The 27,649-nt window shown below is 38.5% G+C and overlaps 1 protein-coding gene across 3 annotated transcripts in view; it reads left to right on the top strand.

Moving 5' to 3' along the window:
• The first annotated feature begins 302 nt into the window (after positions 1-302).
• The window catches only part of FNBP1L (formin binding protein 1 like), a 58,240-nt gene continuing 30,893 nt past the window's right edge, over positions 303-27,649 (top strand). For all 3 annotated transcript variants that reach the window (XM_061465498.1, XM_061465497.1, XM_061465496.1), the window contains exon 1: positions 303-606. In XM_061465498.1, the coding sequence (XP_061321482.1) occupies positions 583-606 (24 nt within the window). In that variant the 5' untranslated portion in view covers positions 303-582. The remainder of the gene's footprint in view (positions 607-27,649) is intronic.

The following is a 27,649-nucleotide window of genomic DNA, read 5'->3' as shown; positions in this document are numbered from 1 at the left end:
TTAAACGATGCGATTCAGACAACCACTCTATCAAAAATAGGGTATTTTTCCCGGGGTATCCCCTCCCAGCTTCTCAGCTGTGATTTATGAACACACCTGTGGCGTTAAAACACAAACGCTTCCGTGTTTGTTTCTCCTCCCGCCACCGTGCCAGGTGTGCAGGGTGAGGGCCTCCTGCCTCTCTCCCGGCTGTGAGTCAGCACTTCCCGGCGGGAGGCCTCGCAGCCGGCCGGGACACGCAGACTCGTGCCCCCGCGGCGCCTTGTCCCCTCGTTAACGGGTAACTACACGGCTGGCCACGAACGCGCTCCCCCCCGCCTCCTCCGTGGCGGCCCCGCGCAGCGCCGCGGCCTCTCCCTCTCCCCTCAGCCGGGCCCGCCCCTCTCCCAGCCTCCTCCGCGGCTGCCCCCCTCCCCGCGCCAGGCGGAGCTGGAGTTGGGAGCGGTGCCGTTCGTCGCCGCCGCCTCTCCAGTGACCGAGGACACCGGCGCTACCCGGCGGGACCCTCTTTCTCTGGCCGCCCCCCGACGCCTCATTCCCGCTGTCGCCTCTGCTGCAGCCGGCGCTGGCCACGGAGCAGCCATGAGCTGGGGCACGGAGCTGTGGGTGAGTCCCGGCTCGCCTTTCATTGTGTCTGGGATTCGCCGCCTTCCCTTGTCTACTCAGGCGGCTTCCCCGGGGGAGGCGCGGGGCGGAGGAAGCCGAGGCGCTTTGTTTGGCGGCGGCTACCGGGGGGGAGGGGGCGTGTGTGTGTGTTGGGCCGGGCGGGGGTCGCTTGAACACAGCGGAGGGAGGTGGCGAACGCGTTGGGACGGGGAGCGCCTCGGCCGGGGTGCGGGTGCGCGCGCGCCGCCATGGCGCTCCCCGCGGCGGGGCTGTGGGGAGGGGAGCGCGCCGTCTCGCCCTCCACCCGGTAACGGTCGCAACGGGTCGCGCTCCTTTGTGTGCGCCCCCCGCCCGCCTCTGAGGAGAAAGGAGGGGAGGGGGCGCGCTCGGTGTGAGGCGGACGGGGCTGGCGGCGTTCCCCGGGGGGTTGGCTTGGGGCGGGGTCCCGGCTCGGCTCGGGCGGGGGCCGCGCGGTCGTAGCGCTGCTCCTCGGGGCTGCTCGGGCCAGTGGAGCGTTTGGAGCCGTCGCCACTGTCTGGAAGCAGCTATTGTATAGCTTTGTCTGTAACGGCGCTTCAGAACATCGGCTGATCCTGTATGGTATTGTGGTGTTAGTACGGAGACTTGGTAGCAAGGAGGCAGGTAGTGCGCCTCTGTCCGAGTGGTTTCGGGTCTTAAGCCTCCGCTCCTCCTCCTCGGGCTTTTCGGCTGTGCTGAGGGCAGTACAGAAGGGGCTTCTCCCGGGGGGAATCTGCCGGAGGGAAGCACAGGGGTGTTTGTGGTGTTGTGCTTCATTTTCTCTGTCAGATTTCCTACTGGAGCTGACGCTGGTCGTGGGAAAGCTGAAGTGAAAAAAGTAGTAGTACCGAGCAGGATATAACGTCCTTCGTTTATTTGATTTTAAGGACTGTGAAGCGCAGACACTTGTGCTCAGGAAACGAATAAACTACAGGAAGCTAAACATTGTAGCTTGAAGTCTGTTCAGGAACTCCTGGCTGGGACCCAGCTTTATAGTTTCTTTGTTTTGAAGTTGAATTAAATTCCTTTATCAGTAGTTTCTAGTACAGGGCTATTAGTTTCTAAAGGAGCAAAGATCTGCTCAGCACGGAGACAGCCAGAGTGAACTGGGGACTCAAAGGCAGGCTGAGGCATTGCAATCGGACGGTGTAGGTGGGGTATGGGGTTGGTTGAGGCTGTGAAGCTCCTGAAGCCACCTGAATAAGTCGTGGCTGGCTATGCAAAATGAACGTGCAATAGCATTGCATCAGGTGTGGAGAAGCCCGATTTAAAGGTGTTTGAGGGTGGCTTTAAAGTTTTGTGCAGTGCCTCGTGCTTAAGTAGGTTTTACAGGCATGATTGGAATTCAGGTAATATACACTCACTAAGTACTGACAGCAGCGATGTAATGAAACTGGAATATAGGACCCTGGTAACATTGACAGTGAGGAGTAAGTAAAAGCCATGATTTATCTTGGCAGCACAAGTATGTCTTTGTAGCTTATGCTTGTATATACTTCAGATGGGAGGTAGTAGGTCAGTGGTTTGGAAGAGTGGGGCTTTGCATTTTAGGAGAGCACTGGATTTCCTTCTGTAAGTACTTAAATATGTATCACTTCAGAAAAGAGAGTTTTATCTTGCTCATCTCTGTGCATTTTTGGCAGCCTCTTAGTTTTCTTTTCTTTGTTCAGCTTGTAAATAACCGTTAAGGTTTTGTAGTCCACTGTGTTCAGTTTTTCAAGAAAAAAAAAGGGTTTACTTTCCTTATGTGCTTAAGAAATAGATAGAAAAAGGTGGGTTTTGACCTCAGACTTGCTTTTAATGATGGGTATTTCATTTACAGTGCCATGGAACTAGCTGAATTTTATCTAGACCTACTATATGTTTGTGGTTTTTTTTCCATGAAGTCCTTAATTATTTTGTGTTGGTTTGAAGGAATAATGACAGAATTTTAAGCTGAAAGTTTTGCTGCAACATTTTTATTTCAGCAAAAATTTATGTTTTTTTCTTGATCTCAGGTGGTATCTGTAACTCCACACTAGTAAGGTAACTTAATGCAGAAAATGGTCTGTTTGGAGCTATACAACTAGACTTGGACAATAGAGGTTTTTACATAAATGTGCATCCTTTAAGTGGATTATTTTTAGTCTGTTGAATCTAATCACACTTTAAAAAATACTAGGGTTATAAAGCAAACTTTTCTTAGTTGGAAAAATATTGAGTGCTTCTCTTAGCTATTGAAAAAAAGTATTGACTTTGTAATTGTTTTAACAGCTTGTGTTCGTCAAGTAAAGATTATTCTTTTTTTAAACCTGGCACAGAATGAAATTAATTAAAAATTGGCCAAAGTATAGGTTAAAAATACAAGGAAAACCACTCTTTGTGGAGCTTAAAGAAAGTGCTCTAGAGGAATAAATAAACTCGTAGATGTGTTTGTGTTCTGCAGTTTTTCCTTCGTGGTTCCCTGTTGCCAGCATCAGTGCAGCTTTAGAAGGCAGCTGCTGTGGGTTTGCTAATGGCAGGTGGGCACAAGCAACTCGTGATGTTAAGAGTCTCCAGCTGCAGAGAGCTGTTCTGCGCAGGTTTTCTGGAGACCTTCTTGAGCCTAAAGCTCTCCCTCATTAGTGTTTGCAGCTGTGGTCACGAAGTGGCATTTTTCAGGACTAAGATTAGTATGTGTATGGTAAGTTTTTCAGAACACTTGCAAATATGTGTGTAGGTTTTGCTGATTGACTGAGACAAATTTGATGATTTTGTATCAGGGGTTAACCCTGCCTGGTCAGATTTTATCTCTTCATGCTGATTATTGGTATTTCATGCTGATTGGCAGTTCTGACTTCTTTTTTTCTCCTCAAGTCTTATGCATTGTGCTGTTTCTGATAAGTAGAAAGTGTGTGTGGATGAATTTAGAGACAAATAAGGAGGCAGAAGAAAAATCAGGGGACTGGGAAAGCAGCTCTTGTCTGGTACTTGTGTGGTACTTAATTAATGTGTCTGTTCTGGTATTGTGATGATGCTTATGCTAATTAAGTGGTTATATCAGTGTCCAAAAACTGTAGATGATGCCCTTAGTGACATGGTTTAGTGGTGGTCTTGGCATTGCTGGGGTAATGGTTGGACTTGATTATTTTGAAGGTCTTTTCCAACCTGGTTGATTCTGTGATCAGGGACATGACAAGGGAAAGATTTTCTTTGATGGGCCAATACTTGCTACTTCTTCAAATTCTGGAGCTGTTATTTCTGTGGAAGATATGTTTTGTTGTGTTTTTTTTTTTTTCAAGCAACTATTTCTATAAGTACACCGTTATTCTCTGAAGTGGGTGTGCCTTGGCCAAAACAGCGTGCTTTCCAGTATGTCTTGGCTAAACAGCATGCTCCCTGTTGTGTTTCCTTTGATAACAGTGTATGAAACAATGTGAATTAGTAATAGTAAAATAACTGTTGATTCATTTAAGACATTCTGTCACATTAGAAATGTTTCCTTCTGCAGTGTTTTCTGTGCTGTGTGAAATGTGTTCCCCTTTTATGCTTTTTTATCACAACAAAAAATGTTGATCAGTTTTGGAAGTATTATTCCACAATCAGTTTTATGCTCATCAGTGCATTTATCTTTGTGCTTGCTCTGCAGCATTTTCCTTATGGTCCATCCACCCAAAACCCAAGATACTTCAGTGAACTGCCTTGCATGGTGATATTCTCATAGTGGTTAGAACAGAGTACTGAGAACTGTCTTCTGTAACGCAGTTGAAATTGTATTTTCTGAGAATTTGATGTTGAGTGCTAAATCTTACCTGTAATATTTAGCTTTTTCCTAGGCAATATTTGTAAAGGAAATCTGGTGAAAGGGGGCACATAATCACAAAGTTGCGTGGCTGCACTTCGTTGGTAATAGGAAAATTGTTTATTTAGATACACTTTTCAGAGTTTTGCCTTTTTTAACACTTTTTTTTCAAGTCCAGCATGCTTGTGTTCACCTCGTGAGCAGTAAGAGTTTTACACATTGGAGTCCTGGGCAGACTTGCTTATTTGCTTTATAAGGTGCCGCATCTGACTTATGTTAAACTATGCAGCAATATCTGAGGCAAGAATAAATGGAACTAAAATTGGGGTTTTTTTTGTAGCTGTAAATATCTAGAAAGAAAAATGATGGATTATGATATGCTAAGGAATTACTCAGTGTGAACATCTGTTCAGCGTGTACACTTCTGTACATCTGGATTTCTTTCTGTGAGGGGTGTGGAGTTTACAAATAACATTAGCATAGAATATTTAACAGAATGTGTGGTTATTGTTGTCTTGGGGGTTTGTGCAGTTAAATCAAATATGTAGTGCTTTTGCTTTGATGCTAAAGGCTCACTGAGGATGGTCGATAATGAAGTTCTTGGCTTAATGAGTGGAGACAAGTAAAAGTCCATGTGATTGGCACTCTGAAGTAGCTTCCTTGGAAACTGATGAAAGAGTTTGTGCTGTCTCTTTAAAAAAAATCACATAGGGTGTTCTTCAAGTTTTGATGCATGTTGTGTCTTTCGAACCTGTGTCAACTCCTTAATAGTGGTTGGCAGAAAGAGAGTTTGAATACTGTGTCAGAAGAGTTTCAGTCTGTGGAACCAGTCTAGCCATCTGTTTCTCACCTCTTGATAAATATTTAAAGCAGAAATTTTGCTGAGGGCTTTTGTGCTAAGATTTTATGATTAAAAAAAAAAAAGGCTATGGAAGATTTAATGATACTATTGTTGTGAGATCCTTGGGGCCAAAGCACGCCATCTTTTATAATTAAGAAACCACGGGCACTGTAGAATACTATTTTGGAAATGAGTTACTTTGGACCAAAGGAGGATCAAAGTGTATGTGGTGATGTGCTCTTTCTAATCTTTGCTTAAACAAATTTTATTCCGTGCCTAAACCCAAGTTTCATTTTCAAAAATATGAAATAATTTCTAGTTGCATCAGTAGTTTTTCAAAAGCTGTTAAGAATTTTCTTGTGCTTTCAATGCCTGTTTCAGACATTGTTTCTTTTTGTGGTTTAAAATCAGATATCTTCTTTTTGTGAAAGAAGGTAAATTGTATGGTGGTGATGTCTAATCTTTAATGTTGCCAAGTTTAAGTATATGGAAAACATCCACAGAATGTAAATATGAAAAAGTTGACTTCAAAAAGTACTGAAGTATTATGTAGCACATTTCTCTTTTAATAATTTCTTATGTTTTTGCTCACCAGAGTACAAAATTTGGTTTTCTTTTTCTGCTAAATAAAGGTGTTTTTTTCAAAGCAGTTTGAAACCAAGGTTTCTACATCTTAAGCAGAATACTGCCTTTAACATTATTAATGCTAATAAATTTGTTTTGGTTTATAACAGTTAAAAAAAATTGAAAGTCACTTGAAAAATCAAGCTGTATTCTGTGTGGAACTTCTCTGCTTTTGAATCTTAATCTTCATAAACTTCCAGTATGCTAACGTATATTGTGTTAAAGGTGGTATTCTGTTTAATATGTAGATGTTTGTGAGATGAAACCTTGATTTTTTTTTTTATTTTTTTTCCCCCAGATTTGTCCTTCAGCTTAACCTGAAGATTGTAAGCACTACTCTGTATGGATTTTCTTTTTATTCATTTTTATTGCTGTTGTGGTCTGCGAATGTGTGCAAGGAATGTGTCTTGTGGCTGCAGGATGAAATCACAGCCTTTCCAGATGCATGGGGTAGCCACACATTTCCTCTGTCATGGGTAGATACTGGGTAAAATGCTTAACCTCTGTGAGGTTACAGTCTTTCACCAGGAGCATTGTGCTGCTTATCTCATCCTTCTGAAGACCTCTGAGATTTCCAAATAGAAAGTTATGTAAGGATCAAGTTCTTGCTTATTGGATGTGTAGTTACTTCAGGCTCAGAATGAAAACAACTGTATTGAGTTTTTAGTTAGAAATCATGTTTGTCTGTATTTTTCCAGCAATTGTCTAGTTCATAGACATTTGACCTTCTTACTGATATTTCCAGGAAGGGGTGAGTCATTGTCTTGAGACTTTTATCAGTGTGGGTTTGCTGTTAAACATCATTTAAGAATGCACATGTGTTTGTGCCCTTGAGTATCTGTTTAGAAAGCATTTATTCAGTTTTGAAAACTGTTTATCACCTGACATCAATGAAAATGGTATTTGTTTTTATTTATGGCCCCACACATATATGTACTTGGAAATGTATATGCTCTTCAAGAGAATTTGTACATATGTGGGAGTTTACTAATCTGGAAATGCCGAACACTGGAAAAATATGTATGTTGTTTTAAAAATATATGTACTATCCTTACTTTTAATCCAAAATCTGATAGTTGCCTACATCCAGATTCTAAATGGTACAGATTGCAGTTTGATTTCTTAGGTGAGAATAGCAGGAGGCTGTTTGAGATTGTGAGATCTCTTAGCTCAGCCAAGCAGAGATCTCTTTAAAGAGTGTATCTGTCAAAATAATGACCTTTTGAATTGGCAAATCCATCAGAAGTTGCAACGGAGAAAAGCATGAGTAGAGAAAAGTCTGTTGCCAATGTGTTCAGGTTTCTGTTCTTGGCAAAGGGTATCCAAGTGAGTATGATTTGTGCTTTCAACAGTCTGCAAGTAGATGCTGGAAGACAAAAGGTTTGTGTTAATGCTTGTGCAGAGTTGCCACTAATACTACAGACCTGCTCAAATATGTCTGAAACTGTCCAAAAGTTCGTTTGTGTAGTTAGATTAGTTCTTATACTGGATTGATCTAGGTGAGACCCTCTATTGTTAATACAGTATTTAAATACCTAAGTCCTTACATTTGCAAAGCAGTTTCTTAGCATGCTTGGTAAAACCAGTAATTGACTAATGCAGGGGTTTGGGGCTTTGTTTTTTTGCAAAGGAAAGGAAGTTCTTTAACACATTTGAAATGTAATTTTTGTTGTTCATCTCACACGTGTGCATACTTCTTCAGCAACTTGAATTCTTTTTGGTAGAAAAAATTCCCCAAAGTCTTCATATGTTTAACTTTTTCCTTGTGTTGGTGAACAAATTGTTCAGTGGAAGCTGAAATTCCAATCAGCTTGTTTCATTTTGCCCCTAGTGAGTTTACGTACCCCAGTCCCTTCTGCTCTCTTGGCAGAGTTGGGAGGTTTGTCTTCAGATGCATGTCAGTGCTTCAGCTGGATGGGAGGAGAAGGGGGGGAAAAAGTATTATACTAATGAAAACCTTCTGGTTTTCATTAGAATGTGGACCCTCTACACTGACTTTGTTTATGGAATTATCTGCAGTAAGTTTGTTAGTCTGAGTTGCTGTTTTTTTCTCAATTACAAGTTCTATTCAAAGAGGAGACTGACAGCAGTATTGTATTTCCTGATAGGTGACAAGAACAAGAAAGGGCTTGATTTCAGGTGTTCTTACTTTTCTGTTAAGTTTGATCATACTGGAATTTGAAATAGCTATATGTGAGATTCATTAACACCTTTTTCTTGATATTTTTGTTTTGTTTTCCTTTAGTCAGGACTCTGCTTCTGCTTTGTCATTTAGAATAAAGAGGGCATTAAGCTGCTCGAAGTGCTTTCTGACATCGTGGTTTGTGTGTTTGTACATAGCTTTTGTTACTTATTACATCTTTCAAAGGAGAAGTGCAGTCTTAGAGTAAGCTAAAAAGCTAACATTGCAAGACCTCAAATTTTCTTGGCCTTTACTGTTGACCTCTTGTGTGGTCTTATGCAAGTAAACTTACTTCTTGTCTCTTAGTTGGCTTGTAAAATTGGATTAAGGTTTGTGGCTTTTTTTAAAATCAAATCCATATTGTAAAAATACCCGCATTTTTAGCATACTTCAACATTCTTTAATGTGTAAGTAGAAAGTAATATAATGTTAGAAGCAAAACACAAAAAGCAACAAATTCTAGTAACTTGTCCTGATTCTCTTTGATCAGACTGTCTGCTTGAAATAACCATTGAGAAAACTTCACTTGAATGGGTAAAATCTGCTGTGTACTCACAAGAATGGTCACTGTATCTATTTGTAATGCTTATGCTTAGCAAGTATTTGTTCAGGAGGCATGTACTGTGCAAATCACTTCTCATCGGCTGGTACACAAGCGATACTACAACATGCTTTTTTGTAGCTCCATATTAAGTAAACTGTATTTTCAGCATTGTGTAATGAAATGGCACCCACTTGATCCGAGTTGGGAGTGTTACTTAAGCACTGAAAAAAGTCTCAAATATGACGCCAGTTGCACTGGAGAGTTGAGAGGCAGCCTTACTTCTGGCATGCTTGGGGAACCAGATGTGAGTGAAGGTGATGAGCATGGGTGTGCCTTCTGGATCTTTATCGGTTTAGTAAATCCTTTGGAAGGACAGCATTTGATTGCCGGATCTCCTGATGGCTGCCCAGTGTGAGTGGATGTGAAAGCCTCACTTCGTAAATTCTAATGTGCAGAGAGAGGGGAGTTTCTTTGAATGTGGGTGTGCTGCTTGTACACTGTTTTCCTCCCAGATGCTTGATTTCTTTCAAAGAAGGTAAATGTTACTTTTCTAATAATGTTTTCAAATAGGCATTTGCTGTAGGTAACATAGGGTTTTCTTGTGGCTGTGAGTATGAGCACAATTGATATGTGTGAAACCAGTATCTGTGCTATGACACAGTTGGCTTTCTCTGCAGCAGAGGAATATTCTGCTAGGGGAAATTGTAATGTTTCTACGGCTCAACACTTCTCTCTTTTTTTTTTTTTTTTTTTCCCCTCCTCCCCCAGTGGATAAGTTGTTCCTGGTTTTGCTATCTGACTTCTAATTGTCCTGCTGTTTCCCCCCCTGTTTATGTAAACTTAGTCACAATTAGAGGAGTATTTAGGGTATTTGATGTCTGTAATCGATAGTTGGAATGTATTTTATGTCTGTGTTTTAGTGCCTAGAACCATTAGTTACATAGTGGGCTTGTGTTGTGCTGCTTTCTACACGATCACAGAGTATAGAGACCATCCCCAGTTCAGATAATTTTCAGTTCCAGCAGGAGATGGGTCATTACTGATCATGTCAAATGACAAGAGTTGTGCAAACCCCAGTATTGTTCAGTATGACAGGCACGGACCTCAATTGCAGCATCTTATCTGTTTCCTTTGGTAACCTTGCAATCCAGGGGTAGCAATGGGGTAGACCTTTATTGTGTTTGCAGAAGATCAGTACATAAGCGTCCTAAGAGAATTAAGAAAATAATTGTATGAGGGAATGTTGGAGTCTCAGAGCAAGCAGTAATCCTTTGGTATAATGAGGTAATAGAGCTGTAATCAGCCAGCAGTGCCCTTGAAAATGAGAATAAGAGGCTAATGTTTGATACAAGAGAGAAGGATGCAAAGACACAGGCAGAGATAACATCCAAGAGATGTATGCAGATGAAATAATCTCTCAATACCAGAAAAAAGGATGTTGCTGTAACTGAGAAATGAGATGGGAATGGCTAAATATTGCAGCTACTGGAATGGTTAGAAAGAGCTTGCTTTTCAAAAAAATTATGTAGGAACTGTTAACAAGTCTTAGTACAGAACATGGATTTGAGATATGGGAAACAAGTCACAGCTCCTGTGAAGGAAAGACCCTAGTTAATAAAGATACAAAGCAATAAAGTGTGATAGCTGACAAGAGGTGATGCACATTTATCTGCATTTTAATGAAACATGTTTTATCATACCTTTTCTCTGAAAACAGGTTCAAATTTGTGATTATTAAATGGAAAACTGTATGAAGGTCCATCAACAAATTTGTTCTGAAGTGTCAAGTATAGATTCCCTCATCCCCCTTAGTTCTACTTTTATTTAGACCCTAATAGTGCAGGTACTTACATATTTAAATGTACCAATACTTGTTCATTTTATGAGCAAAGGTCTAACAGGATCAACTAAACTAATTTATGTGCTTGGGAGTAAGTACTGCATGCCAGCTACTTTTCAGAGTAGGTTTTTTTAAAGAGAGGGGGCAGTTGCAAAGCTGATCAAGTGTACAGGTACTCTGATATTGCAGTACTAATGCATTCTTCAGGGTAATCTTACAGGACAGTCTTGTTACTTTTCACCCTGCCTAGCCTCTCCAGTGTGTTTCTGTGGTAAAATGTGCAGTATATCCGGAGTTCCTACTTTGCATCTGAGGTTCCTGGTTCTACTTGTGGATTGTAGTTGCTGCCCTGCATTATTTAAATCAGAAAAATTACTGATGTGTTTTTTGACAGAAATATTGATTATTTTCTGTAATTATTTAATGGGATCTTTCAAGTTTGAGCTTTGCTGTAAACTAGGATTTAATAGAACAAGGGATTTAGATTAGTACTTGGATCTATGGATGGTGGAAATTTCACTCTCAAGTGATTCAGAATTAATCTCATTAGTTAAAATTTTTATCTTAATTGGTGTTTATTTTCTGGGAAATTTGCTAAATAGTAGATTTTGGGATCATTACGGTATGGTCAACGAGGTGTTACAAATCTGTTTGGACATGGGTAAGAAAAGGATGAACTTGTGTTACAAGGTTTTTCAGCATGTTGTAATAAAATGGAGAAAAACAGACTGGAGTATCTGGTATCTCATGTCAGAAGAGAGCATGTTTAAAAGAGGAAAAATTAGTTTCTTAGAGGTAAATAGTAATTTATCAAGAAAGTCCAAATGCCTGGGATTTTTGTACTTCATAAGTAATGGGAGGGGAATGTAGACTGTACAGTTCCAGGAAATTTCAATAGAAATGTCACCATGTGAGGCAAGCCAGGCAGTTCTGTCAAGTGTCCTGACTCTGCATGATACTCAAATATTTACTCCTGTAGCAAGAGGTGTGGTGGTCTGATTAAGCCTTTAGGTTGAGACTAAGGAAATAGGGGCTGTGGGTTATTTGTTTTGGTTTAGCTTGATTGCTCCTTTGTTTTGTAAAAGCTGTGAGGCCTTTTGTGTTTCTAGCCCTGTTCTCATTCCTGCTGTGAAGTATTGCATTAGTGGAACTTAAATTTTTTTCGGCCTATCTCCCTGAGTTTGAGGCTCAGTTAATATTAAATTTTTGGGTGTTTTTTTTCCAGATTGATTTTTCTCTAATAACAAGACCAAATTCTTTCTAAAAATGGCTTTTTGACAAACACCTTTACTTTGGCACTGGTGCTAGGGAGTGTAATGATATCTCTTTCCAGGACCACTGTTGCTGTTCCATGGGCGCTAGCCTACAATTTGAGAGATAGCAGTATGGTTCCCTGAGTTTCAGCTTCTGCATTCCTGAGAGGGAAATGGTAAGCTAGGAGTAGTGTGTAACTAGTAAGTTTTTACTGGAAGAAACATCCCATCAGTGGGTTGGAATTGGACTCTTACAAACCCAGGAACTGTCTCTGTATGTTAAAACTTCAGTAGATGCAGACAAAACCAGTGACAGGCTTAAGTGTACTGGTGGCTCTTGTGCTTGGATGACTTAGCACTCAGTGACTTTGTGTTGCTTTGGTTCTGAGGGGGATGTCCTTCAGTTTCACTGAAATTTCAATAGTTGAACTGAGGTAATTTTCTCTAGAGGTTTAAAGCCAAGTCTTAAAGATGAGATGCCAGTGGTATTTATATGCTTAGTGATTTTTACATTTCTCCCTGTTCTCTCTGGTTTATATTGCAAGGCTGTAATTGTGGGCTTGACATCGTTTGTGTAAAATGCCTTGCAGTTTTTAAGAAACTGTGCAATCAGCTGAAGGTGATAGTACTGAATGACCAGCATTCATACTTTTTTCAGTAATGAGTTACAGTGGAATATCAGTGCTTCAAATACAGATTTCAACCTTGAGGTGTAGTTCTGAAAGAAGAGCTGTTGCTTTGTCTTTGTGTAGACCTTTGGTGGGAAACCTGCTTTTGATTTTATCTGTTCTGGATGCTGGGAAACTGTGAATAGTGAATTTCCAACACAGACCTTACACGTAGGTGTTTCTCATGATATTGATAGACTGTAGTGCTTTGTACTTAGCATTTCAAACTTACTGTAAATGCATCATCAGGTGTCTTAAAGTCAAAACTGAAGCTTGTGGCTTTCATGACTTTAATTCTTTGTTAGGTCACTGGAAAAGAGGCTTATTTTTTTTGCTGACTTCTGTTCATATGTAGGAAGAGGATCATGCTGCTATATCAGTGTTAAACTCACAGTTTGAATGTTGCCTGTGATACTTCTAGGGCTGGTACCAGTTACTGTTAGGAAGACAGCAATACTCTTCAAAATGATGTTTTTTCCTACCCTTAGGTTGTTAATTCCTCTTAATCGATACAACGTACCCTTAAAGTTGTTAATGATTTCATCGCATGTATAAGTGACATTTTGGTCATTGACTTCACCATATGTCTGTTGTGGAATACATTCTCTTTGGTTCAGGTTATATATTTTGTTTGGTGAACACTGAGGAATGAGTGATGCATTATTTTCAGAGTTCTGTAAATTTTTATCTCTGTGTGGGTCACAATGATGAAATACAAAGGAAAGACTGAACACTGGTAGGCTTCATCTGTTCTAAAGCAATCAATGCAAAACTGTTTCATATGGTGTAAGGGGTTGGTTGTTCATTAAGGTTGTGAGTTTTAAAGCATTTCTTCAAGAGCACTTCACAGATTTTTCATGTATTTCTAGTTGATGTCAGTGATGTGGAAGTAGTACAGTGTGCACTTCATTGCAAGAAATGTATTTTTTTTGAGGTGTTACTGTATTTGGTAGAAAGCTGATGAGGACTCTTGAAAAATGTAAATAAAAATGTATATTTCTGTTGTAAGTGAAGGGTTTGAGGCTTTGCTTGAAGTTGCATCCTTTATCTTTCAGTGTTCTCTGCCACTCAAAAAGCTAATGCAATAGTAAGTTTACATTAGGAAACAGCACCCTATCATTTTTTGCGGTGAGATTCTGCTTTTCTTTTTCCTGAAAACAATTTTTTATCTTCATTTGCTAGAAATGCCTAACAACTTACTTGCTCCATCTTTAGTTTGTTTAGACTATCTTATTGTGTTATTTTTATTCATAATCTTTTATCTCTTTATAGTTACAATTCATTCAGTTATTTCAACATAATTTGTTTCTATCTCCTGCTTAATATGAGCTTCAATTTTATGAGGAAAGTAGAAGAATAAAGAGCATGGCAAATTAACAGTGAAGTTAACTAGTTATCTAAAGTTATTTGTAAGAAGGTCTTTTGGGGGTGTACAGTATGCTTTCTGATGTGTGCAGTTTTCTTCTTGACTTTGTATGAGCTGTGGTTTATCATCTCTACTATATGGTATAAAACATCTCCAGCATCTGAAAAAGGTGCTACCAAAGGCTTTCATGATAATATTTCAGCAGGCCTTCATAGTGAGCGTTGACCATATGAAGAACACTTTTCAGTAGCTGTCATTGATTTAGATTTTTTGGGTGGAAACAATGACAGTATGTTTTATATAGTGCTTAAATGCCCAATTCATGAGTTTACCTTCTGGCTATAAACCCTAAGGATGGTATATAAAAAGACATTTCCATTTCTAATATTAGCTCATATAGAAGGTGGTGCAGCTCATCCAGTTACATTCATCTGGTGGAAAACAGTTTACTGTTTCAGCTGGGTGCAGTTGATCTGAATTACATTTGGAATAGTGTTATGCTGCATTAATATTGGGAATCCTAAGTCACATCTGGAGAAAAATACCTTTGGTCAGTATTTTCTCCATTATTTTGTTTGCCTGATATTTGTTTGCCTCGGTATTTGTGTGCCAGTTGTGTGTTTATTGATGTTGCAGCCCATCACAACATCATCAAATATTGCTATTCGGTGTTCTGCTGTAGTTACTGTGAGTCTGCTTGTTTCCATTTGAGTTCTTTACCTATTACATCTGCTTCATTGCAAAGAAAGTGCTATTATTAGTTTACACATTACAATTGAAAGTTGTAAAGATTGATAGAGTTGTTTCTAAGATGGATTGAGAAATCAGAGATGCCTATGCAGATGTGGTGTATTGTCTGATCTCTCCAGTTGTTGAAATGGGGAAAAAAGTTTTGCAGCATGGTGGAAAACATTTTAATTAACATTGTAGATGAGTTTGGAATCCCTGATGTGAGATGTTTGCAATACTCATGAGCAGCAAAGTTCTGTATCAATCAGAACGCTTCATGAAGGCTTAGTTAAAGGTACAGTTATTAAGATATTAGTACATTGTATCACAGCATGATTTTAAGTTGCAAGTAAGTGAAACTAATGATTGTGACAACCATAAAGATGGATGCTGAGAGCTGTAGCAGTTTAGAGTGTTAAATTATTGTAAAATTGCTCTCTTGTTAGTAGTGATTGCCTCTATGAACTGGATGATACATTGGATTGGGTGAATGATCTGGTTGGTGGAGTGCTAGAGATGAAAGTATTTATTATGGGTTTGTGCTACTATGTATTCTTGAGAGGCATAAATATTTTAGATTGTAAAACTTAAGTTTCTTTCTTCTTGTTACATACAAGCAATCTGGAGTGTATTTTTGGTTGTAGCAGGTTGATATCAAATGAATATTTCCAGCCTAATGGGCTAGTAAAAAATGTGCAAATATTAATGCTGGGTGCATCTTGCATGAGTTGGTTCCTGCATATATATATATATAGATAGATAGATAGATATAGATATAAAAATATATATATAAAATAATTTGAGAACTGAGTTTTTAACAAATGCAGTAAAAAGCAGGTCCCACATAACTTTCAGACCTGAGAATAAAATTTCTTACAGTATAGTCTTTGCATTTCAAGAAATGCTATGTATCAGGGTCACATTAATTTAAATGACTTGGGCTAAAGTCAAAATACATTTTTATAGTGAGCTTTTGAACATTTTGAAATATTTAGTATTTATCTGAGTTATGGGGGCAAAAGTTACAAATAAAAACTACTTATGACAGTGTTCTCCTCCATTCATTGCAGGGATGATCTGTAGTTGTCTTTGAATTTTTTCTTGAGAATTTCTTGCTTCCTTCCCAAATCATAGACTCACGGACTGGTTTAGGTCGGAAAGGAACCTTAAGATTATCCAGTTTCAACCCCGCTACCATGGGCAGAGATGCCACACACTAGAGCATGTTGCCCAAGGCTGTGTCCAGCCTGGCCTTGAGTACTGCCTGGGATGGAGAATTTGCCACTTCTTTGTGCAGCCTGTTCCAGGGCCTCACCACTTTCACAGGGAAGAACTTCTTCCTTATATCTAACCTGAACTTCCCCCGTTTCAGTTTAAACCCATTACCCCTTGTCCTGTTGCTTCAGAAAAAATGGGTGGTTGGGGAGTGTCTTTAATTTCCCATTGTGTGCTAAAGATGCATTGCATTCGGGTACTGGCACAGATAAGAAAATGCCGAATTAAATTTTATTTTGGTTTTATTTTCTTTCTAGAAGCTAGGCATAGTTTTACATATTGATGTGAAATCAAAAAGAGATACTTGGAGAAAAGGCACTTGGATTATTTTTGTCTACTACAAAATCCTGATGTGTTTTCTATTTCAAATTGGGATTTGTTAATCGCTAACTTGAAAATGGTTTTGCTAGATTAAAAGTGTTAAGGCTCCCCAGATATGAAACATTGAATTTCAGTGTTGTGTTTGTTATCAAGTTCATAATGTTAAAAAACAAAGTTGGAACTCTCTTATACAATGAGATTGTTTCAGATTTTTAGTCAACTATAAGAAAAGACAGAACAGTTCTATTCAGTGTAAGAGAAATGGTTTTGTGATTATTTAATGTTTTATTCAATATTTGAGGCTGTTTATCAGAATTTATTAAGCATTTTTATGGCAATTCCTAGAACTTTGATTATTTACTGAGCTTTATCACTTATTGTTTAATAATTTACTAGTTTAATTCCCTGAGGACTTAGTGAAATGAGGACTTAGTAAAGACCTGAGTAGCACTTAACATTGAAGAAGGAAATTACAAATAGTTGGGTTTCTCATATAGGACATAAGAATGTGATATGGCAATGACGTAAAATACAGGAGAGGTTCCATGTATTTATGTGTGAAAAATACCATGCCACTTTCTTCTACTTACAGGTCAATGTATAGTGAGGAGTGTTAAAGGGTTCTTTGGTTAGAACTGGATTTTGGAAGAGAAGTACTGTGATTTGTAGCAAGTTGCTATGTTGATCTGCAATTTAATTTTTAACTAAATCTCTAGTATAATGTTGAGTGTTTTGTTTTTTGGTTTTTTTTTTTGTCTTGTCTTTATTATTTCTAGTATTTCAGTGTGAATACCCTTGTATTTTTGTTAGTTTAGTTAGGAAGGAAATAGTTGTGGAAGGTAGGCTGTTGCTGAAGTACCTTTTAATTTCTACATTGGCTGTTTGGCTCTCAAAAAGAAATAAATCTCTTCAAAAAGAAACAGATGCAGCCTGGTGTCAGCCTTGCCAGAGGTGACTCCGACATTCCATGATTACCTCTGTCCTTAACGTGAGTACTGTCTGTCTTCAGAAACATTTGCACTGATTATGCTATAGATTTGCTTGCTTTCAGTATTGGTGTGGAATATATTTATGGAGCCCATTGTCTTTTTAATACTGATGTAATTGCTATGCTGGGTTACAGAAACAGTATGAAATTGAGCTGGTTTGAGTTTGGCCTTTGTATATGTTTTGGAAAGAATGTGAAACGTAGCTATGACAATTTAAAAGTGTGGTGCATGTATTTTTCGGTGCACTGAGGTTTGTACTCAGCTTTTGTATATGGGACTTCAGTGTCCAAATATGCTCTAATAGAGGGGTTTGACCATTTTAAAAATGTAACTTTTCTAATGGGAGTGCAAGTGCTTATGATTAGATTACATTATTCTGATTGTCTCCCTTGTAATTTAAGGTATTTGGGAACCTTGTTAACCTGGAAGGGGAACAGTATGTGTTTGTATTATTTGATCTTGCAAAGAAAGTACATTTTTACTAGAAGAAAAAAAGTTTTATGAGGAATGTTAATGCTGTTCTTACAATACAGGTTATGATTCTGAATTCTATTGTGAAATATGAGGAGTTTACTGTATATTTCTGGGCTCATACCTTAAAAACTGAGATAAACCGATAACACTACACAATTATGTTACATTTTAATGTTAGCTAAATCGCAAAACCTTGAAAAATTCCACTGTTTTGAAGATGCCAGTAGTAACATCTGGTTTCAGTTTAAATTTTTTTATTCAGTGATGTTAGTTACTGTGAGTTTTGCTTTAAAAACAATGATTGCAGTAGATATGGTTGCAAACAGGGGGTGATTTTGGGGGGTTTGTTTGTTGTGGGGGTTTTTTGTTTGTGGGTCTGGGGTTTTCTTGGTCCCGTTGTCCACCCCACCTCCTACCCCCCTGGTGTTACCTTTATCTGAAATAACATTTCAAAGAAATCCCTAATTTACTGCCGTGCTAATTTCCTGCTAAGTATATGGATCTGGTTTTATAAACAAGTTTGAAAAGTATTTGCTGTTTCTTCACAGGATATTTGTGACAGGAAAAAGACGTGGATTGAATGTTCTTTCTCTTGAACACTAAAATATTCACAATTGATAGTGAAAGGGAAGTTCACCTTAAAGTAGGACTTTTTACAGGAAAATCCCATAGTCTATTGAGGGGACAAAAACAAACAACATATGTTGAATCAGTTAACGGATGAGCCTTCCAGTTCTGTGACTGTTTACGCCAGTGACCTCTGATCCTCTGAAGTATTGAGCAGTGTCTGCTCCCATTTGAAGGGAAGTGAGTGTGCTCAGAACTATGGTATGAATTCTGTTCATATTTGCAGGCTTTCCTAAACAAAAAAGGCCAGTGCTTTAGTTCAGTAAAATTGAAGAGCTGATCAGAATACTTGTGTACAGGTACCTTGCTCTGAGTGATTTAGAAGAGCAAATCTACCTGATGGGAACTGGTAGGAGCACCTGGAAATTCCTTCTCATATTCCAGTTGTATTCATGGTACATTTCTACATGAGGAATAGAGAGAGGAGTTGAAACAGTTTCAGAGCTATGCAAAATAAGGAGATTCTGTCTGGATATCTGCATCGCTGTCTAAAGGCAGAAGTTTGATTACCAGAGGATCCAGTACATGTTACTTCACTAGCCAAGTTCTTGTAGGTTTACTGCATATTGCAGTTACACCTGTTGTGAGAAGTGAGCTAAAAGTTAACACCAGGCTATGTTTGTTTTATTCCTAATGCCAGGCTGTGTTTGTTTTATTCATGAGCTATAGGTTTTATTTTATGAGTTTGTAGTTTACTCCTGTTACTGTTTAGAAATAGTGCTCTGAAATGTATTTTATTTCAGCTTAATATTTTTAGGTTCTGTATGGATATTTTTATGTGATGGTTTTCCTAATTGTTAGATTTACAAACAGTACGGTTCAGGCCGTACCAGACAGGTTTTTTCTTTGTACTTATTCCACTGGGAGAAGAATTAAATTTGCGTCTTTAAATATGAAACACACCAAAGTGACTTGTCTGCATGGGATTTGTACACCTCTTGTTAAACACTTCGCTGTTCTTAAGTCAGTTAAAAACTGTATCCTCAGAACAGTCTATAGCTGAGCAGACAATTACAAGGAAGTGATATTTGGATGACAAGGAAGTTGATACTCCCTTATTTTTCACCTCCCCCAGCTGGCAGAGGGTACTTCCTTATTTTAAATTTGTACTGTTTGCTACCATTGTCTTTTTGGTGACTTCAGAGCTGTGATTGTTACAGTTCTGAACTGTAGTATATAGTGTGGTTATATGCAAACTAATGTCACATCTCAAGTCTGTAAAACTCACTAAATAGTGCATTGTAAGCTGGTTTTCGTGGTAGTGCAGCTGGATATACTTGCACAGACAGTTTGTACAGAGATGTGCATTTACATGTAAGGGATGGAGATGTAACTTGGTAAGAAATGACTGTGTCCTGCAAAGCAGTGAATGCAGGCTTATTGCACCAGAATGAGCAGCAAAGCTGGTGGAACTTTTCTTCTGAATTTGTGATGTAGGGCATCTAGGTGTTCTGTAATAATATTCCGTTGGCAAAGCCTTTAGCTCTCCCCTATCATCTCCTCTGTACCTTGCCCTTGTTGTGTTACCTTCAGAGTAATAATCTCCTCTTCTCAGGGAACCATTCTGCTTTGTAACGTCAATACCATTCCCTTCTTTCCTTGAGCACGCTGCTCCATGTTCATTCTCTTAGTGTTTGGAGAGGAAAAAAAAAGCAGTGCATACTGTGCTTGTTAAATTCAATGCCAGACTGGCCAGAACAGAAACTTAACCCCCTCTCTGAAGAAGTTGGCAGTAGGTAAGATCTCTGTTTTTAGAAAACAGATCCTTTAGAATTGGAAAATAGATTGTTACATATGCAAGAACTGGCAAGTGGCAGAGCAGTTTGCTCATTCAGTCTCCTGTGAATACATTTTTAATAGTACTTTGGAAGTATCTATAGAGAGGCATTAACAAGTCTTTAAAGTTTTCAGTAGTTTCACTGGTGGATTGTTTAGTCATACAGTAAAATATTCGTGTTGTACATTGAGTGTCAAACCATGTAATGATCTTTTCTGAGGAACAAAGTGATTCTTTACACAATTTTTCAGAAATCGGACCCTTGCCAGATACTTTGTTGTTGCAGATTTTCTGCATACTGATGTTAGTCATGCAGTTAATGCTCTGGTTTTACACAGGACTGCTTCACGTGAAAGCCTCACAAGGCTATTGGTCATACAGTGAATTCAGTGTTCTGCTGCTTCACTGACGTGTAGCCCCACTGATTTATACTCTGTGTGTAAAGTGTTTCTCTGAAGGTGGGAATTTTCTCAGGTGTTTCTTACAATGAGTAACAGCATCTCTATGCAATGTACAAGCACTGATACTTTTTTACTGTGATGCTTATCAGACTGAATGTCATTTATGGTTACACTTCAGTTCTTCCTAGCTCCTCTTGCAGGTGACATAAGTAAGGTTAAAATCTACTTATATTTCTGTCTGTTTATTAACAGCACACGGTCACTCCCAGAAGTCTCAGGAAGTGTCTGATTTCTAGCTTGGCTATGGTGAAAATAAGATTTCTTGGTGTTTAGGAGAATGGACACAATTATGTCCTTTGTATAAAGAAGGCAAGTGTAGTGCTGTGTTAAAGTGGCAGTAGTCTCTGTGTTAAAGTGGCAGCTATTTTAAATACTTGGAAACATTGATTTGTGGTCTGCTGTTGTCTTGGACAGAGCTGTTTGAAAACAGCTTGATGTGCATTAAAGTGGGAATTGAAGTAGAATTAAGTGAAGAATTACTGTTTCAGAATTAAGCTTTGGTTCAAGTGCAGGGAAGACTCAAATATTTTAAATATCGCTATAAAAAGCATATGTGGAAAAATGTGGTTACTTTGGTTTTTTTCATATTTTCCTCTCTATTAAATGTTTAATGAGACTAAGGGGCTCTTTGAAAGTTGAGTGGATTCTGATCCAGTTTTCAAAGTAGGATTTCCTTGTTTATGTTTTATGTATGCTTGTGTTTTACAAACAGGGGTGTATGGTTAATGATACCTGCTTTATATGTGTACATACATTTGTTTTTCTCAAGTAGCTGTGGTACAGAAGACTCTTCCATTTGCTTGGGGCAGAGTATCTTGCCTTCATGCTAACTTGTAAGTAGAGATGCTAGAGCTCATACTTACCCACAGTGAACAGCCCTGTTCATTGATAAGCACAACATGAAAAGCCTGTGAAAGGCAGCAGAGAGGAAGGATGCCTGTAATTGTCTTCTGGCTGCTATGCACTGTGCTGGTAGAACTTCCTGAGGAGGAGATGATGCATTTAGAAAACAGCCTTCCCTGTGGGGTGAAGCAGGGCTGAGCCTGCCATGGGAAGACAGAGCAGGAGCCCCCTGAGAAAAACGGAAAGCAGACCCATAGGTAAAGTTGTGCAAAATTGAATTTCTCTTTACTGAAGTTTGCATCCTGATACAGTGAGGTAAATACACTGAGTTCATATGAGCATACCCATCTATTAACTGAAGAATTCTGAGGGTGATTCATAAACTGGCCAAACAGGAGTTGTTGAGGTGCCCTCTGACAGCACATTGCTTTCCTTTGTTGTCTTTCCGCTGGTGTTCATTGTCTCAGCTGTGAATGGTTTTGGTCAACTTGCTCTGCTGGTAAAAAACTAATGCTATTAAAACCTAGTCCTTAGGCCAACTGATATATCCAGTGGCATGAGTGAGCTGGAAAGCATTGCTGTAATTGCTGATGCCAATCTTTGATGTCTTTCAGTTGATGTGCTAATCTCCAGATGCGGAACTTGATTCTATTCTGGTTCTGGCTGCTCATGCCAAAAGCAGTCACAAATGTTTCTATTCCTGTTCTGTCAGTGGCAGATTCCTGTCCTTTCCTGGAAAATGAATGTGTCTGTCACACCTATGAAGTTGTTAGCTGCCAAACAAGACATCCCCTACTGCCAGACCTGACTTTCCATCAAAAGTTTCCAAAGCAGTTCCTTTGCTGCTGGTCCGAGGAGATCTTTAAAGGGAAAAGCACAGACTTTGTATTTCTCTTCCTCAATTGTGGCTTTCCATTTTTAGCTTCATTTTAGAAACCTGCCTTGCTGTATACCTTGTTTTACAGCATGACTAGATCTCCAGTGGTTCAGTACTGTTGAGTTTTTTGCCGACTTTATCAGGTAAATGTTTCTTTAATCATGGAAACTGACTTTTAAAAATCTAAGTTGACAGTGGTATTGCTTATTAAGAATGTATATAAGTGTTTAACAGGCAAATAGATTTTTCATATTACATTCATGATATGAATTTATTCATTCCTTAGAGCAAAATAGTCTTTCATCTGGCTGAAAGTAATTTTTTATGTAACTTTATTTTCCTTTTGCACATTAAGCACTTCAGGTCTGTGTTTCTAACAGTTTCTCACTTAAATATTGTCAAACTGCAACATACAGTTTATTGTTAACACCAATGTCTTAGTTTTTGCTACCAAAATGGCTCCATGTCCTGAAGGTCAGCCCAAAGATAGTTTTCAGAAGTTCTATTTAGAAATTAATGTCTCCAAAAGAGTAGAACATTTTCTTCATACTATCTTGCTTGTAAAATCTATACTGAGCTTTTAATAAGAAATTAAGATGCAAAGTGCTGTTCAGTTTATGTATATGAACCTGTAAATTTTTTTATCTTAATCTGAGTACCTCTGCTTTATTTCCAGTGCAGCGATGGCTTTTGATGCTGCTGCTCTGAGCTCTCATGTCTGTTAATCTTGTGGTCCATAAAGTGCTTAGCCTATTAAGTTTGCTCACAGCCACATTTTTCCCCTGCTCTTAACTTTAATGCATAGATAGTTTTTAAAGGGAGTGAGGTATAATTTGCAGATTAGTCTGGAAGCTACATTCCAGAACTTGTAGAAAGCAGAAAATGAAGACACTTTGTTTCGTTCTTGATATAGAATAAGCTCTTTGTTGTTAATGTAAAACTAACAGGATGTTTAAAAAAATTAAACTACTGCTTATCTGGAAGCAGTTCTTTACTGCCTGTTAGGAAGAAGCACACTGCAACTGCAAGGAAAACAAAAAGACCAGAAGACCAAATTGATAATTATAAAGACAGGCTGGGAGAGAGAGAAGTGTTAATAAGTTCAGACAGTAAAATAGAAGAGCTATTATCCTAGGATAGAAAAGGAAGCTGGAATGCAAACAGATAGAGACAAAGGTACAGATCAAAACTAATTAGGCACTGAAGAGGTTTCAGAGGTCAAAGAAACTGAAATGTACTGTCAGAAGTAGATCAGCTTAGCATATATTCTAATTTAAATACTATTTTATAACCTAATTTTCTTAAAGGGAAAAGTATAATGGTAACTTCTCACTAACATACTTGTCTGATTATGATTGCCTTGATTTTTAATGTAGCATCTCAAGTTTCTGTAGAAACACTGTCAGGTTTTGGTTGTTGGTTTGTTTTTTTTTGTGGGGTTTTTAATTTTTTTTTTGAGAGGGTGGGTTGTTTTGGGGATATTTTTTACTTGTTTTGTTGTTTTTTTTTTGTTTTCTGTTTTTTTTTTTTGGGGGGGGGGGGGGTATTCTTTTTTTTTTCTTTTTTTTCCATAAATGAATACTTGGAGTCATCCAGATTGGACCGGGCTTTGAGCTACCTGATCCAGCTGAAGGTGTCCCTGCCCATGACAGGTGGTTGGAACTGGCTGAGATTTAAGATCCCTTCCATCCCGAACCATTCTGTGATTCTATGGAAATGTTGAATAATTTGACCTGAATTCAGGCCTATTTAACAATAACAAAAAACCTCAAACAAAAAAAAGGCAAGAATTCAGGTATTTCTGATAGAAGATTTTGATAAAAATATGTGAAGTAGTCACTTCGAAATTATTTGTAAGTTAAAATATTTAACCTTATGAATAGCACTGGGTCTTTGTTTTCTGCAGCACTGCTGTTATAGGAAGGTAAGACGTTATGTGGAATTCACCCTATCATTTAAATTTATCCGTAGTTCTGATTCATTTGAGAGACCCTCATGAGCTTTAATTGAGAAAATAAGAACTGTGATCAGTGTTGAGTTGTATTATCAGCTGCATTTTTCTCAGATTATTGTAGACTTAGAGTTTCTGGTTTAGTAATTTGTTGCTTTTCCATAAAAGATAATAAAATACAACATTTCTATCCACAAATGCATTGGGGCTTTTTTTGATGCCAAGTGTTCTGGGTTTTTTTCCTTTAACAACACCTGATTCCTGCTTTCCTGTGCTGTGAACACATTCTTTGTGGACTCTCATTAGGGCCTGGTATGTATTTCCTTATCCTGGACTACCTAAGTGTTCAGGATTTAGAGAGCAAAATATGGAATTGTGCTTTTTATCTCCCGCTCACTGAATTGGAGTTTACGCTGGAGAGGCTATGCAGCCTGGAGAACAAAAAATTTGGAAAATACCCTAATCTTGTGCCAGTGCTTCAGAACTGCAAATGAGATCGCTTGGGTAACTGCAGACTAAAATTGTGGTCAGGTAAATGTGTGGGAACAGTGATGTACCGTTGATGTGAAAGAGGAAAAAAAAGATGGATTGTAATGTTAAGTGTTGTGATTTCAAATAAAATATTTTAATTAATGATGTATCTTAAAGATACAGCAGATGTAATTAATTATATTAAGCAAGATGGGTTGCTTTAGACTTGTAAGTTGATGTAGTTCTGTGTTTAATATGATTCTGAAGGCTTTCAACTGCGTTCTCTGGAGATCATCAAAACAGGGGTCACTGAAATAGAGGCTAATTAGCAGTCTGATGTTGGTTTGGTAAACCGGTGTTTATTGTAAAGGAACTATTTACTCAAGCAGATTTCTTTTTTAGAAGGAGGTGATACCACAATCCTAGCTTTTAATGCAGAAAGGCTTTCCAAAGGTGTAAAATCTGGGAACATCTAACCCTTTAAAAATCTCAGTCTGGGTTAATGCCTTTTATTTGAAACTCCTATATATACAAATTTCTTAAGTAGCTGCTGATAGCTTTAGATAGACTAAGGATGGGGTATTTATGCTGTAGCATCCCTCTATGTTCTTATTGGTTCTTGAAGTTTGTTTGGGTGAAAAAAGAGTGTCCATAAGAGGGAGAGGGCAAATCTTGAGTTTAACCTAGGAAAGACTGTGTTGCCTTTGTTGCAGATTTGATTCAACTTGGCTCCTTGCTTTGATGTTCAGTTGCTGTTATTGTATAGCTTCCTGCTGTTTGCAAAAACCTGATAAGCTTAAGACTACGTACCTGAAGTATTTGTAACATTGATCTGTGGCTCCAGTAAATAATCTGGAAGCAGAATTTAGGGAGGTAGTATTTATTTTGGAATAGTCTATACTGACCTACTACAAACATTCCATCAAGTGTCAGATTTGTTTGTTCATGATGCAGAGACTTTGGACTTCATTCCAGCTTTTGAGTGGGCAGTTTCTACTTAAGGCCACCATCCATTAGTTGGCATTAATCAGTTTAAAAATAGTCAGCTGCAGTTTTAATAAAGAAGCTTTTTACAAAAAATGGCCTGCTCAGCTGGTGTGGGGAGCTATTAGACAAACAGTGATATATATTTGCCTTGGAATATTGAGAACATGGTTTACTATCAAGGTAGTACATTGCCAGATACTGTAGGATGTGTTCTTTTTTTAATTGCCTTTAGCTGACCTTTGGTTAATGCAGTTTTTACTTTCCTTATAAAGGAGCCAGCCAAATTAATACTGATAAATTTATTTTGAAATTCCAAGCTTAAATGTTATTGCAGTTATTTGGTTCATTTTCTGGTCTGTACAGTATTGCCTGATCTTTTTGTGCCGCTTTTTCCATTCAAGATACTGCTTGGCTTGTATCTCAGCGCATTAATTTGATTTTATTTGTAGCAGTGTGGAAGATTTTCTGCTTGTTTTCCTGGATGAAAGGGAAACTTTCTGTTTAATCAAGGCCCAGAGCTCAAACATGGATGCTTCTGGGGAGAAGTTCAAAGGACCACAAGTATATTGGTGACTTGCCTCTAGAAGCCTTTTTGAAAAGGCCATTCCTTTCTGCTTATTTATTGGTGTTGCTTTTATCCTTTGCTCACTTATCTCAGTGTCATTATGGGGCAGCTAAGGTGATTTTTGTGACTGCAGACTTTGATGCACTGGTTTGTTGATTGTAGAGAGCTTGAAAAGTCGTGAAGCTGATGTGTTGGCTTATATTTTCTGTCTGTTAATTGAGAGCTCTGTTTTACAGTACATACATGACTTGGAGAATTGAAGAGACATCATCAGTATGTCAAATTTAATCCAAGGAGTCAATGTTTATGCGAGGGTTTATTAGAGCGATTTTGTTTGGAATACAGATCTGTAGGTTTTTATTTTTTTAGGCATCCATAAGACAGTTTTCAAAAAATGTTTTGATACTTCTTGAATTAATTTTTATTATTGTTCATACTGAGTGCTTTGTTCTAAGATGGTGCATATGTTTACTGATGGAGAAAGTCACTGGACAGACTGATGTTGTGAAGCTGTTTCACTCTTTAAAACAGAGCGTACTACTCCTCGTTTTAATTCTAGTAAATGTGGACTAATGGCGCACTCAATTAGGATTTTCATTGTTTATCTATGAGATCATGAGTAGTTTCACAGATGTTGGTGATGGTGGAGGAGCTGGCCTAATGTAAAGGTCTGCAGAGTGGGGAGGATAGCTAATGGGCTTTACTTTTTTTTATCACACTGGATTTACTCCATTCAGATTGTTCTGTGTATGTCCTGCATACAGGGAGGGAACAAATTACTTCTTTCCCTAGAGGAGCGATGGGATAATCCTACCAAGCTGACTTTCCACAGAGCATACTGTTTCCAGAATCAGATGAAGAGGAGGAATTGAGGAAAGGAAGAGGTTTTGGCACTCAGTCAATGATTAAATACTTCTAGGAAAGCATGAGGGGAGACCAGCATGGCAAATGTACTCACTTTGTCCCATTCGAGTTTCACATTAGTAGCAGAGAATTAATTTTGACCACTAGAGTCCTTTTTTGTTGGAAGAAAATATTTGGAAAACCATCCTCTCTGGTTACATGTTTGGAAACATAAGTAATGTGGTGTTCCCTAATGCTAATGAAACCTTAGCAGCAAATGAAAGCTTTGTGGACTAAAGAGCCTAAGTAGGACAGCAAAGGCTTTGTTCTGCTGAGCACTGGAGGAAGTCAGTTCTTCCTAATGGTATTAGATGTTGACTTCGTGCCAAAAGCACCTTTTGGAAACTTCCTTTGGATGCCAGGTTAATGTTGCCAGAGTAATGACAGAAGTGAGTGGAATATAAAAAAGACTTCTGGAGATTGATGATGTATTCTAATGCAACAGCAACAGTATATCGATATATCAGTATATCAATATATATCAATATGCAACAGCAGTTTGACACCACAGCACAACAGTCTCCCTCTTTCCATATAGAATAAAATAGTTAAGGTTGGAAAAGACCTTAAGATCATCTAGTTCCAACCCCTCTGCCATCCTCATGCCCTCCTCTGGACTTGTTCCAACAGTTCCATGTCCTTTTTATGTTGAGGACACCAGAACTGCACACAATACTCCAGGTGAGGTCTCACAAGA

Source organism: Pezoporus flaviventris, unplaced genomic scaffold (genome assembly GCF_033815535.1).
Source record: "Pezoporus flaviventris isolate CSIRO_AGI_PZ_B2104156 unplaced genomic scaffold, CSIRO_AGI_Pfla_v1 ptg000040l, whole genome shotgun sequence".
Taxonomy (NCBI): Eukaryota; Metazoa; Chordata; class Aves; order Psittaciformes; family Psittacidae; genus Pezoporus; species Pezoporus flaviventris.
This window is presented reverse-complemented; position numbering and strand designations above follow the sequence as displayed.